The sequence below is a fragment of the Triticum dicoccoides genome, chromosome 7B (genome assembly GCF_002162155.2).
Source record: "Triticum dicoccoides isolate Atlit2015 ecotype Zavitan chromosome 7B, WEW_v2.0, whole genome shotgun sequence".
In the NCBI taxonomy this organism is placed as follows: Eukaryota; Viridiplantae; Streptophyta; class Magnoliopsida; order Poales; family Poaceae; genus Triticum; species Triticum dicoccoides.
The window spans coordinates 518863088-518876424 of NC_041393.1; the positions used below are offsets into that span (position 1 = coordinate 518863088).

The 13337-nt window shown below is 41.1% G+C and overlaps 2 protein-coding genes and 1 non-coding gene across 3 annotated transcripts; 1 reads left to right on the forward strand and 2 right to left on the reverse strand.

Annotated features, from left to right (window-relative positions):
- Window positions 1–992: 992 nt before the first annotated feature.
- On the reverse strand, window positions 993–1076 carry TRNAL-CAA. The gene has a single exon. It is a non-coding gene; the product is annotated as a tRNA-Leu (tRNA).
- A 3851-nt stretch (window positions 1077–4927) lies between these two features.
- On the forward strand, window positions 4928–7214 carry LOC119340900. The gene is made up of 5 exons (XM_037612801.1): window positions 4928–5123; window positions 5743–6002; window positions 6549–6639; window positions 6846–6912; window positions 6989–7214. The coding sequence occupies exons 1-5, from the start codon at window positions 5065–5067 to the stop codon at window positions 7040–7042; spliced, it is 531 nt and encodes a 176-aa protein (XP_037468698.1). The 5' UTR covers window positions 4928–5064; the 3' UTR covers window positions 7043–7214.
- A 272-nt stretch (window positions 7215–7486) lies between these two features.
- LOC119340379 (transcription factor GAMYB-like) lies at window positions 7487–11022 on the reverse strand. Its single transcript, XM_037612292.1, has 6 exons — window positions 10944–11022; window positions 10284–10782; window positions 8496–9086; window positions 8239–8398; window positions 7785–8059; window positions 7487–7706 (listed from the first exon to the last, which is right to left on the reverse strand). The coding sequence occupies exons 2-5, from the start codon at window positions 10722–10724 to the stop codon at window positions 7788–7790; spliced, it is 1464 nt and encodes a 487-aa protein (XP_037468189.1). The 5' UTR covers window positions 10725–10782; window positions 10944–11022; the 3' UTR covers window positions 7487–7706; window positions 7785–7787.
- Between the last annotated feature and the right edge of the window lie 2315 nt (window positions 11023–13337).

Here is a 13337-nt window from a genome sequence, read left to right on the forward strand (position 1 = left end):
CATAGCACTCGGGCCACAACCAGAGTATCTGAGGCAGATGAAACCTAAAACGATAGTTTTTACTAGGTTTGACTATATCATGCCTTCTCTTTTTTACAGCACATTATGTTTCTTTAGAATTGGGTTATCTTCTTACTTCACTATTTCTTTTACACATCGGTGCATGTTTCAGAGCCGCAGCCGCAGATGTTGGATGTGATTGATGTTATTGTAGCGAACATATCAAAGAAGGAAAAATACAAGGAGAAATTTGAGCACAGAACATTAAAAAATAGGCCGAAAAGAAAAAATAACTACAAATTGATATACAGAAAGTTAACAAAAATAAAAATGTGTCGGAAGGGACAAAACATTAAAGAAAAGGCCGAAAAGAAAAAATAACTAAAAATTGATATATAGAAAGTTAATAGAAACAAAAATGTTGGGTTCTGCATACCAGAAAAGAAAATTGACTTTGTTATAATAGGTGGCAAGTTGAGCTTTTATTGGTTTTCTTTTTTTAAGAGAAGTGGTTTCCCTGCCCGATTTTATATAAATAACGAGACAACAGCAAACTAGGACATGGACAGTTCATAGCACTCGGGCCACAACCAGAGTATCATCTGAGGCAGATGAAACCTAAAACGATAGTTTTTAATAGGTTTGACTATATCATGCCTTCTTTTTTTTATAGCACATTATGTTTCTTTAAAATTGGGTTATCTTCTTACTTCACTGTTTCTTTTACACATCGGTGCATGTTTCAGAGCTGCAGCCCGCAGATGTTGGATGTGATTGATGTTATTGTAGCGAACATATCAAAGAAGGAAAAATACAAGGAGAAATTTGAGCACGGAACATTAAAAAATAGGCTGAAAAGAAAAAATAACTAAAAATTGATATACAGAAAGTTAACAGAAACAAAAATGTGTTGGAAGGGACAGAACATTAAAGAAAAGGCCGAAAAAAAAAACTAAAAATTGATATATAGAAAGTTAACAGAAACAAAAATGTGTCAGAAGTGGGGTTTGAACCCACGCCCTCGGAAGAGGACCAGAACTTGAGTCTGGCGCCTTAGACCACTCGGCCATCCTGACTGATTTGATTGATTCAATCATTAATCTTACTTAACTAATGTAACCACTGTTTTGCTTTATATTCTCGAGGAGCAGAAAGGGGACGCCACTGCGCAAAGGAATAAATCGTATCCTAGTCGCCCCTCTCTCTATTCTGATGATTCTCTCACTGTCTCCTTTTCTTTACCGGTCGTCCTGATTCCCCGAGGAGCTTAAAGTGTGATCGCGAACCGTGTACCTTCCATCTGTTATTGCGAGTTTATTTACCATAATTAAACAAGAGAAAAGTTTCAAAAAAAACTTAAACAAGAGAGAAGAAACCTTCAATCGGCCGACTGCGCGTCACATCATGTTTTGATAACGTGGCCCGCTAAAAGAAAAAAAATGTTTCGATCATGAGCACTGATTGATCACCCACTCCACTCCCCAAAGTCGAAAACAACGGGCCTTCCCTGCAACACTCATGGTGGGTTAATGGCAGATTGATCCTTGGCCCCACCACCACCAAGAAGGCATGATGGGTTAATGGATGTAGGGGCTGTTAGATTGCTACCCTGAGATAGTCTTGCCACAAGCTAGCTAGACACTGGCCGAACCTTGTTTGGTTGCTATCCTGAGCATTTGTGCAACTAGTCTGACCTGACGTGACCACACACGCATGTAATTAGCCGGAGTCAGGCCACCAAAATCAGAGGCCTGACACTCAGGCACGTGCATGCAGCTTACTTTAATGATTCACTAGGGATGCGTTGGGTTGCCTACATCATTTTTTGCACCTTTGCACACTTGTCTCAGTTGGGTCTAGCTGAGCACATGTAGGCAAAAATTATCATCTGCATGTTGATTGGTTGTCTGCATACCCTCTAGGACAGTTGTGTTGAAATGAAAGGCATGTTGTTTGGTTGCGGACTTGTTTCAGGAGAAATACAAGTTCGGTTGTTTGGTTACATCTAGGACAGTTGTGTGGTAACCTGCTCCTCGATGTGGGGAGGTTATTAGAGACACACATGGACAACTAAAAACAAAACTAGAGCAATGGAACAAACTTAAGCATAAACACAAGTCTTAACCACGCATCACAAGTTTTTAACCAACATAGTACGATAAGTTTTAAACGAAACCCAAGTCTTAAACCAACAACCAGCAAGGAACGGGCAACAGGAGCTCAGACGGTCACGCCGAAAGCGTCGTCGTGCTGCTTGCACTTGGTGACGACCCGCACGCCCTCGTCGTTGAAGACAATCACCTTCATGGTGTCAAGAGTTAGCAACTTGAACGTCAGCATGTACCCGATCATGATTTGATGAAGGGCGGCGAAGGTGGCCCAACCCTGATCAAGGGTGACCCTGCAGTTGACCACCCTCACTGTCACCCTCCATGTGTAGGCGGTGTTCATCTTGAGCTTGAACTCCGTAGGGACGGCGGGGAAGTGCTTCGTGAACTCTAGAGGCATTGGCAAACTCTAAAGGCCGTCGGTGTAGAATCGATGGATGGCAGTGTTTTAATCAAATCATCCACGCCCGATGTGTTCAATCCCCTCCCTAACTCTCCAATCGTGTGCTCAAATCGAATCTAGCCCGAGTCGGAAGTAGTAAATCTAGAGAGAGGGCAAGGACTTACCGCCATGGCCGATGCACTCCAGGGGAGCTCTGCAGTCGCTCTGGTGGTAGCCATCGTCTTGGATCGTCCTGCTGTCGTTTCGGTGGTCGTTGTTGCCAGTGTGAGTAGGGAAGAGGGGAGAGAGCGGTGAGGAAGAGAGATGAGCATAATTTATGACGACGCTTCGGGAAACAACGCAACTTCTCGAGACCGCATCCACCGTGCAACCGCCCATGCCCATGTGCCTAGGGTTGCATCGCTCGGGCTTGGCTCCGAAAAACCCGGCCAATTTGAGCGTTCCTCTGGATGCAGGCCTAGAGGTGCTTTAAAGTTCTTGCTATGCATGCCCAACAATGAATACGGGTGAGGCCATTTTCTTCGGACATGGACCTGGCGGGTATATGTGGGCTAAACGCATCCTAGCATATTGATGGGTGCATGCATGTAGCAATCAATGTTTGATATCATTTTTTATTGCATCATGCTTAGGTATGCTCAGGCACAAACCAAACAACATCTCACCTAGGTTGCCTCGTCAGGCTAAAGTCGCAAGAATCTCCGGCAACTCTCAAGCATCTATTTTTCTCAAGCACGCTGCTCAGGTCACCAACCAAACAGACCAGTATGTGGCACAAGCATGAAATCACACTATATTTTTTGTTTGATCCAACAACATAAGCCGAAGGACAATATATCACTTTCAAAAGAAAATAAATTAGAGAAATGAATGGAAAAAAGGAAATCATAAAGAATATGGATCTTAGCAAAAAATTACAAACTTCTCACTTTGTAATGGATATCATTCTCAAAACCAAGTGAGATTGTCTCCTAAATGCAAGATTTTAACTGAGTGCGTCCCAAGTGCAAAGAGAATGGTGGGGCTAGAGAAAGAACAAAGCCAAAGGGTGTGAAACACCAAAAAATGAAGATGATGGGGAAAGCTATTTTTCCTCATAAAAGGCCTTCAAAAAAAATCTTCAGAGTTTTCTCCAAGGGTGGGGGTGCTACCCCTGCTATCACATAGCTCCACTATTGAGCTCTATAGTTCCATTTTCTCTTGTTATAATCGAATCTGGGGACACATGTTAATTTATTCCGGTAACTCTTTTACTCCAATTTGTAGGGCTCTTTCTTTTGTCTTGACAGTGATTTTTCACGATGCTACTTCTTAACTCGCCATCCCTCCTTCAGGTACAACAACAATTGTTTAAAGTGTAAAAGTTCACCGGAACTATTATGCATAAATACTTTCTCGTTTTGTAGATATATGATCTAAAATATAATGCTCTTGCACTTTGGCTACATGCATAAATGGTTTGATCTGATTTGTTGTATAAGGATTGGATGGAAAATTTCATATGTACATTAGAGCTCAAGGTACACACATGCCCTCTTCCCCTTTCTGTGAAGAGATGACCACTGGATCAGTAAGTTGGATACTTTTTTACTGTTACCATTCACTATTTATGAAACTACACTCTCATTTCCTCCCATAATCATAAGTGGCTAGGGCAAATTTTTCCCTCCAGACTTCATCGGCGAGCTTGTAAATTCGCCTTCATTCTGCCTGCCGCTCCAGCGCTCGGTGGCGAGGAGAAAAATCCCGGTGCTTCCGCTCCGGTTAGTAGTTTATGTTAGGTTTTTTTAGTCCTGTAGGTCCGACACCCGGACGGATGGCGGCATTTCTTCTTCGAGCTTGTCTTCCGGGCTTCTATCCTCCTCGGGTTCGTCCGCTGGGACGTAGTTGACGGAGCTCCGACATAGATTCCTTAGGGCAGAGAGGTTAGAGTTTCTCGTCTTTGGAATAGGTGCTTCGATTCTATGCAAGAGTTCAAAGGCGACGACCGTGCTCCAAAACGCTGGTCCTTGAGGGCACGTGCATGAAGATTTTTTGACTATCATCGACAAAGTCAAGCGGGCTACGGTAGGCGAGCGGTGACAGTTGTGCGTCGGCGGCTCATTCTGCTGTAGTAGTGCTTGTTCGGTGGTCTAAAAACCTCGATGTAATTTTTATTATGTTTAAGATGCTTTGTACTTTGAGTGAACTTTTATAATAAATCTAATCCTTTAAAAAAATACACATAGTAGTAAAACAAAGATAAAAGAACGGTGATGATATCCAATAACTCTGTAATTTACTGCAAAAACAACCATTTCGGACCACTGGCATTTACGTATTTATTTAAGAAAAATCCAAGCAACGTTTGCTCCTGTTTCTCCAATCCCAGCCCACCACGGAATCCCATTCCCGATTCCTTCTTCCCCAACTCCTCGCCCCCGCAACCTCCCCCCTTCCGCCTCCTCCTCCCCTCCTCCTCCACCCGTGCGCCTCGCTGGGGCCTAGGGTTTGCTCCCGCCCTCCACCGCCGGGACGACCACGGGCGCGCAGGACCCCACCGCCTCGGATGCTATGCTGCTAGGCTGCAGGTCCCTCTCCTCCTGGGTGCGCCGCCTCGTCGCCTGCATGGGGTGCGTGTCTTCCCTCACTCTCCCCCCCATTTCGTCCGTACTTGCCGTAACCTGATGCGACGGCAGCGAGCTCGATCGGGTTTAGGGATTAGGGCTCGCGCTGTGCCCCCCACCTGGAGGCCAATAGGATTAGTGGATGCGAGGTTCTCCCCTTTTTGTCCCCGGTTCCATGTGCAACCGCGATGCTGTTTCCCGGTTCTGATTCTTGCTGCTTGCGCATAAATAGACACGGTTCGGCCGCTCTATAAACATTTAGATGCCGATGTCCCTTTGCAGAGGCTAGGCGGTCCTTGAATCCATCGTTTCCATAGTAGGAGCTGCTCCATGTGATGGTACCTGATTCTTGTATAATGTCCATGACTTTATTTTTGGTATAAGAGACACTTTTTGCCTGACCTTGAAACTAACCTTTGTAATCTTTTACCAAAATGCTCTGTCTTATGATTTCCGAGCCCGTGGAATGACGGTTGTTGTGCGGTCCAATGTCAAAAGCTGTCAAGAAACATATACTCGTTACTTTATAGCTATTCGCTGGTTGTTCTGCCACATGACTTATCTCAGACTCTCGAATACGTGAAGCTAATCGTTCACTGGTCAATACTGTTTTTCTACAGAGCAGAAGTTGCCTTGGATGCTGTGGCTGTGCTAAGCCTGCTCCGATAATAGCGGTCGATGAGCCTTCAAAAGGTTTGAGGATCCAAGGCCGCTCAGTAAGGAAGACAAACTTGTCTGAGGGCTTCTGGAGCACGAGCGCACACGGGATTGGAAACAGCGCGCTACAATCGCAGAGGAGCATGTCTTCAATCAGTACAGCGCCGCAATCCAGCGATCAGCATGGAGCTGGAAGTAGCAGCAACCCAAACGAGTTTGTAAATCAAGGTATACAGCATGCACCTAAGATTAATCTGTGTGCCATGGCACCTGTTCCATTTCCATTCTATTTTTTCATTCCATCGTACTAGTGTGATTTACTGTCAAATAAATGCAAGTGCACAGCTGATTATTGGAGCTCTGTCATCCATGTCCTTATATGCAGGTTTAATTAGAACATGAAATGACTTTCATCCAGAGTTTGTAGCAGCTGTAGTTTTAGACCTACGTGCAAAACCATGCTTACAGTTACTAATGCACACTGGGGCTTCTAACGTCTCTGATTAAAACAGTCTTAGAATTTAGTTGATGTTAATGTTTAAATTATGACCAAGAATAGTTGCCATGAGATGATCCTGCATCTGAACTAACAAAAGTCTCTTCTGTCTTATTCTATTTTTCTTTTTATTCTTTGCAGTGACACCGTGATGCAAGTTATTGAAAAATTCTAATTATCAGGCTTAGTACTTCTGTAGCCACCAGATTGATATGCAATGGCTTCCATTTACTATTTTGTTAATCTTATGTAAACTTTTATTCTGCCTGTATTTAAAGGTCTTGTGCAGTGGAACCAGACTAGACAACAGTGGGTTGGAAACAAAAAACGCAAATCTCGACTTGAAAAGCCCCGGGAACCAAAGATAAGGTGAGTTATTGTAATTTACTGTTGTACCTGAAATACATGACATGTCTTATTTTTATGGCATTTGGACCAAGAGAATATCCAAATATTATATATTCTTACATTTCCCAATTTCCTTTTGCATATGGAACTAGGGGTACACTTTGTTTCAGTATGCTGAAAGTTAAACTCTATTTTCTCCACCTTTGATATTTTTGCTGATGATACAGTTGGAACACAACGTATGAGAGCCTGCTAGGAAGCAATAAACTATTCTACCAACCAATTCCTCTTGCGGTAAAATCCTATGCTAAATAAATCACAGATTTCCCTCTTTCTCATACTTATTTTAAAATTATAATTTTATTTACAGGAAATGGTAGACTTGCTTGTGGACGTGTGGGAGCAAGAAGGACTATACGGTTAGACATGGAAAAGAACATTTGTTTCAAGTCACGTTATGAGATTATAGATTGTCAAGAGCTCAATGAGCTCTAAGTTGGCAAAAGTGTATATTTGGCGAGCTCAGTTGTGTACTGTGACCTTGAACATACAGTATTATCATCTTAAATTTATTGTAATTTATTATAGAATAGTAATAAGCTGATGGCATTTATTTGAATAAAAATAAGAAAGTCAAACTAAAGGAAGTTTTCATGTCTCATGTAACTAAAATTACCATACAACCACAAATCTTGGCTCGTGATCGTTCCAATGACAAAACATAGCAAAGAGAAATTTCATGGCTGAAATTTGTTGATATCATATAATGATATTTGATAATACAGTTCAGAGGCGAAGCCATGTTTCATTTTCATAATATGATACGACAAAAGTAATGGATTAACACTAAGGAACATCTCAATATATTGAATATAAAATTCTTTCACAATACAATATGAATGAATGGAATGTGTTCACATAAAACATTCTCAATTCAACAACAAAAAAAAATCAAATTTAATTATGCTTCAGGAATAATGGTTCTTGAGATAAAATCAGGAGACTATGACTGCATAAACTGTAGTCATCATCGTCGTCATTGTCCCAGATGTGTGATGTTGTAGAGTTTAATCTTTTCCATCGTTGTCCTAAAATAACGATCGTTATAAATATTTTACTTAGTTACTTGAAAGAAAATAAGTAGCCACTATGAATTTTGTTCTTACGTTTCAATATCCAGACAAGTGCTGTGTACTGTGTATGCCATTACTGGAAACAGTCTGATGATCATCCCTGGCTGATAATGCAACGTCATCGCAAAAATGTCCATAAAATAATGCATTAAGTGGACCGTTGCTGGGTTGATACTCTGAGTGTGTTGAATCTTCATTCAAAAATGTTGCTTCCGCTGATACATCAGTGGCACAAGGATCTGACGAAAAATATTTATCCTGGAATATGTCTGCATTATGTTTGTTGTCCATGAAAATAGCATCCGAGTCTGCAAAACCAACAAGTTAAGTTTGATCATACACTGCTACATTGAAATAAGATTAATAAACTTACAAATGAATTAAGTTTTATCTAATACTGATATATCAGGAAAATGTTATGCGAACGTTAACGATAGGTTAAGTTGTATCTGATATTGGAAAATTGAAGTAAGATTAAGCAACTTACCAGTAGGTGATTTGTAAGTTCTAAGTTCATTGAAAGAACTGTACTCAAGGGTATTGTCATCAAAGACTGAAGAGTGCGGAATATAAGGGTAAACATGTGAAAATGGAAGTTCTGAGTCAAACTCTCCTTCGAACTTTGTAGGGACCCCAAATCCATGTACCTGAACAAAAGCATTCATTGGATCAGTGTTTTGAGAAGTGAAACAAACATCTATTTTTATCAAAACAATTACAAGAAAATAAAAAAATGTTGTCAACCTGTTCAGGAAGAGTTGATGCGGGACACAAGCTGGTGCTTGTATCATAGCCGGCATATTGGAATGAAGGGAGCTCCATTTTAATGGGCCACGGTATGTTCCCAGAAATAGGGAAATTGCCATCTAATAATGGCGTGCTATTGGAAATGACATTATTAAAAGAAACAATAGACATCTCAGTGTTGAGATCATTGTAAGAGGCCTCCTCAGTCTCATTAGAAAATTGTTCACACTTAGGACTACCACCGTAGTCTGATACTATGCCAGAAGATGCATGACGCTTCAAAGGGTAATTAATGTCATTCATTGGAAGAGAATCTTGAATTGTAAAATTTGGAGTAAGGAAATTGTCTGACTGCTTCTTATAGTCCAATTTCTCAAATATAATATCATCAAATGCAAGACCATTTCCCTGTGAGAGTTCATTCGGCCGTTTCTTCCCACGTGAATCATCAGGACTATGAGAACCCATCTCTTGATTTGCCAGCCGAGATAACAAACCATCTGGATAAAGACCTAGACCAGCTTTCTGAAGACTCTTTGTTCTGGTGTTCCAAAAATTCTTAATTTCATTATCTGTGCGGCCTTCTAACTGAAAAAATAATAATAATAATAATATATAATAATTAGTATGCAATTGTGTATATGAGTAAATTAGTCCAAAGATAGTTAACTAAACAAAAAAAATGTGTCGTGACAGGATATTCTGATTTCGGAAATTGATATAGAAAAAAAATATTAAGCTAACATTAATGGAAATTAAACAATGTATGCCAATGTTACACATACTGAAAAATATAGACAAAACACTAAAAAAACAAATATGGCATCATTGTTGGTGACAAATGACAATGCACGTGACTTACTTATAGGCAAGAAACCTACTTGATAAGAAGCAAAACCAAATAGTTTAAAAATTCACATCTTTTAGGAATGCTAGTTGATCACCAAATTATATTCTATTATGATATAGAAAATAATAATTTCATACTTGCTAACTGAATGTACAGGTAAAGTAAAACATGACTATATTTTTTTTTGCACATGAAAAATAAAACATAACTATATACAAGAGAGTAGAGACAGAAATAACAAATAAGAGAGAATGCTCTAGAACTGTCACCCAAAGAGTCGTATATATAAACCTAATATGAATTCAGCAAGTGTTGTCGACCCCTTCCATCAATATCCTCACAGTAGGCTATAAATAAAAGTTGCTGGCATGTATTCCCTCCATCCCAAAATAAGTGTCTCAAGCTTAGTACAATTTTGTACTAAGGTTAGTACAAAGTTGAGACACTTATTCTGGCAAGGTTAGTAAAAAGTTGAGACACTTATTTTGGGACGAAGGGAATATTTGACATATGTCAAGGACGAGTTAGCAAACCAGGCTGATTCAACAACGAATCACTACGACTTGGTAACACAATCGCATGGATTAGCATCGCACATACCGGCACTTCAGTCCAATAACCACTTTCTTACTTTCCGGCAGCCGCAAAATTTCTTTCAAAAATACTACTACCTCTGTACCCAAATATAAGATGTTTTTGCAGTTCAATTTGGACTGCAAAAACGTCTTATATTTTGGTACTGGGGGAGTATCTATTAGGAGAAAACGACATTAATTCTATATAACCAGGCAAACTGTTTGACCAAGAGCAGTGTTCCCCCAATCCAATCAACCACAGCAAACCATTACCGATCTAAACTAGCAAGAGAAGAGCAATAGATGAAGTGACTACCCGATCGATCTAGAAGCATGTAAGAGCAGAGCGAGCAAACTTACAACGGACGCCATCTTAGCCCACTTGTTCCCGTGCAGCGCATGAAGCTCGATAATCTTCTGCTCCTCCTCCTTGGAGAAGGGACCCTTCTTGAGGTTGGGCCTGAGGTGGTTCGCCCAGCGGAGGCGGCAGCTCTTGCCGCACCGGTTCAGCCCGGCGTTCCTCTGGACCTGATTCCAGTTACCCTCGCCGTGCGCCTCCACGTAGGTCCTCAGGCGCTGGTCCTCATCGGACGTCCACGGCCCTTTCTTCATCGGAGGCCCGCTGGCCACGGCACCGCCGGTCCCAACCGGAGCCCCGCCTTCCTCCTCCTCGCCATCGCTGTCGTCAGCTTCGATCTCCTCGTCGTCGCTGCTGCGCGGCGACAGCGGTGACAGCGGCGGCGAGTGCACCTCCTCCTTCAGCAGCTCCGGCAAGACGAGCGTGGCGCCCTTCCCTTCCATCTTCGACGTCGTCCCGGGCCGAGAGGCCGCAGCACCGCGGCGCCAGCGCCCTACCAAGCTGAAAACAGAGTGGAGGAAATGCATCAGGGACAAACGCGAAACCAATCCAATCTACAGCTAAATTCACTCCAGCGCAATCCAACCAAAACCAATTCAATTCAATGCGATCGAATCTAATCTAGGGAGCTACAGGAGATTGATATCGGGCGCGGTGCTCACCGTGGAGAGGAGGGAAGCTTTGGAGAGACCGATCTACCGCGTGCGGCGGCGGCGCAGAGTGTAGAGGGGAGGGAGGGGCTCGCGATGGCTTTGCAATGCGTATGGTGCAGTACTAGTTAGAGGTACGAAAAGTCCAATTTCGAATGGAGCGGGTTTACGGGCCCGCGAATTCGGCCCGAGCCGGAACCACCCCGAGAAATGTAGCGCTGGGAGAAGAGGCAGAATGTTTCTGAGGAGCTACAAATGGCTGACTTGCCTCCTGAAGCGCGCGCCAGATTGGGCCGGCCCAAAAGCGCTTATTTTCACAGTTTTTTTTTTAATTTTTTGTTTTTATTTTCTTTTCTAATTTTGTTTATACATCCAAATATTTTAAATATATATTTTTTATAAAGATTCTTCATATAATTTTTTCAAATATTAATTATGTATTTGAAAAATGTTAAATAGACATAGAAAAAATTGTTTCCAATGTATACAAAAAATGTACTATATCCACGGAAATAATTAAACATCAAAAAACAGTTTTCAAAAACATAATTCATTTTTGGTAAATGTTAAACGTGTATATAAGAAATATGTTGAATGTATACAAAAATTATAAAATGTGCATGGGGAAAATAGATATAGAAAAGTATATGTTTTAAAAAATGTTAATCATGTATCTGCAAAATGTTAAACATGCATATATAAAATGTTAAAAATGTAATGGAGAAGTGTATGAAAAAATAGACATCAACAAATATATTTAATTTTTTTAAAACAATAGACATTAGAAAAATTATTTTAAAAAATGATAATGATGTCTATGAAAAATGTTAAACATGTATTTAAAAAATGTTCTTGACGAAATGTAGAAAATAAAAAGAAACAGAGAAAAACAAAGAAAACCAATGAAAATTAGAAAAAGAAAACAAAGGAAACCAAAGAAAAAGATAAAGAAAAAGAAAACCGAAGAACCAAGTGCAAAAAAATGGAAAATAGTGAAAGCCAAAGAAACCAAAGAAAAAAGAGAAAGAAAATAAAAATCGATGAAAACCAAGAAAGAAACAAAAAGAAACCAAACAAAAACGAAGAAAAATGGAATATAACAAAGAAAAATAAGAAAAAATAAAATATGTCCTCAATCTGGTTTAGCACCGAGATTGTGAAGACCAGCTGCCCGGAGGAATCCGCGGTGTACTCGATGCTATCGAACCAGCGAACCTAACGACCCGACTAGGAGCGAAAGTCTCGACGCCTAGGTGGTCAGTTGGGTCAGCGAAGAGGGCAATATTGCCGAATACAAAGATTTGTGTGTAGTGCAGGTTGTACACCCGTGCGAGAACGGAGATGACAGTGACGTGGTCGAGTGTCGCCGGCGAGAATGAGCAAAGGGCCCTCTGGTGCAGGAGCTGCAAAGCGATGGGGAGGCCAGTGTGTTCGGCGTCCTACGTACGACATAAAACATCAAACTTATAGGAAAAATACACCCGTCGTTAGAAAAAGACGGAAGCGCCCATGAAGCACGACTCGCACAAGTTGAATACCTTTCCCAACGATTCGATAAAAAAATCCGGCACTTTGGGTGTGGCAAACATCGAGAAATGGCTGAGCCGAGGACCCCAATTAGCACAAACCGAACAGCCTTCCCAGCCAGAAGAAGCCTCAGCGGCCCTGGTCCGTGAAATGTCGAGGTACCACAGATCGAGCCAATGTCGGGTATCTCTCATTGACCATATACCACAACAATGTCTCTCTCGGACGTGGAGTTTCTACACCCAGGAGCATTTGCTCCTGGTGTGAACAGTAAAAAAAAATCCCCACCGCAAAAAAAAAAACAATTCAAAAAAATGTCAAAAAATTCTGATTTTTTTTGGCATACTTATACAAATGTTTGCTGTGCACGTAAATTTTTATCGCGAAATCATATTGGTGGAAGGTGTGGTAAAAAAACAAAATCGATGCTCTGAAAATGTTACTTACAAAAGCATTTTGGAGCTCCGATTTTGTTTTTTCGGCACGACTTCCACGAATATGATTTTGTGATGAAAAATTTCATGTACAACAAACACTTGTGAAAGTATGTCACAAAAAAAATTCAGATTTTTTGAATTTTTTTTCTATTTTTTTATTTTACTGTTCACATCAGGAGCATTTGCTCCTGGGTGTAGAATGATACATTCCGTCTCTCAAAAGCTATGTTCGAGCGTAGTGGGGCACTAACCACCTGCCTTCTTGCTGTTGCGACCCTTGGCTGACTGACTTGCCATCATAACCCTTGGCCGGATGTGTAAGTGCATCTAGTGCACCATAGTGATTTTGGTGTATTAAAGACTTATAGGTTAAGGGACTAATTGTGAGTATACACAAGTTTTATAAGTCGATGAGGAGTTTGATATTTACAGTGAAAGTCGA

Coding starts and splice junctions, on each gene's coding strand:
- LOC119340900 (XM_037612801.1), top strand. CDS start 5,065: ATGCTGCTAGGCTGCAGGTCCCTCTCCTCCTGGGTGCGCCGCCTCGTC. Junction 6,003..6,548: donor AAACGAGTTTGTAAATCAAG/GTATACAGCATG, acceptor CTGTATTTAAAG/GTCTTGTGCAGTGGAACCAG. Junction 6,640..6,845: donor CCCCGGGAACCAAAGATAAG/GTGAGTTATTGT, acceptor CTGATGATACAG/TTGGAACACAACGTATGAGA.
- LOC119340379 (XM_037612292.1), bottom strand. CDS start 10,724: ATGGAAGGGAAGGGCGCCACGCTCGTCTTGCCGGAGCTGCTGAAGGAG. Junction 9,087..10,283: donor GGGCTAAGATGGCGTCCGTT/GTAAGTTTGCTC, acceptor TTATTTTTTCAG/TTAGAAGGCCGCACAGATAA. Junction 8,399..8,495: donor CATCAACTCTTCCTGAACAG/GTTGACAACATT, acceptor GCTTTTGTTCAG/GTACATGGATTTGGGGTCCC.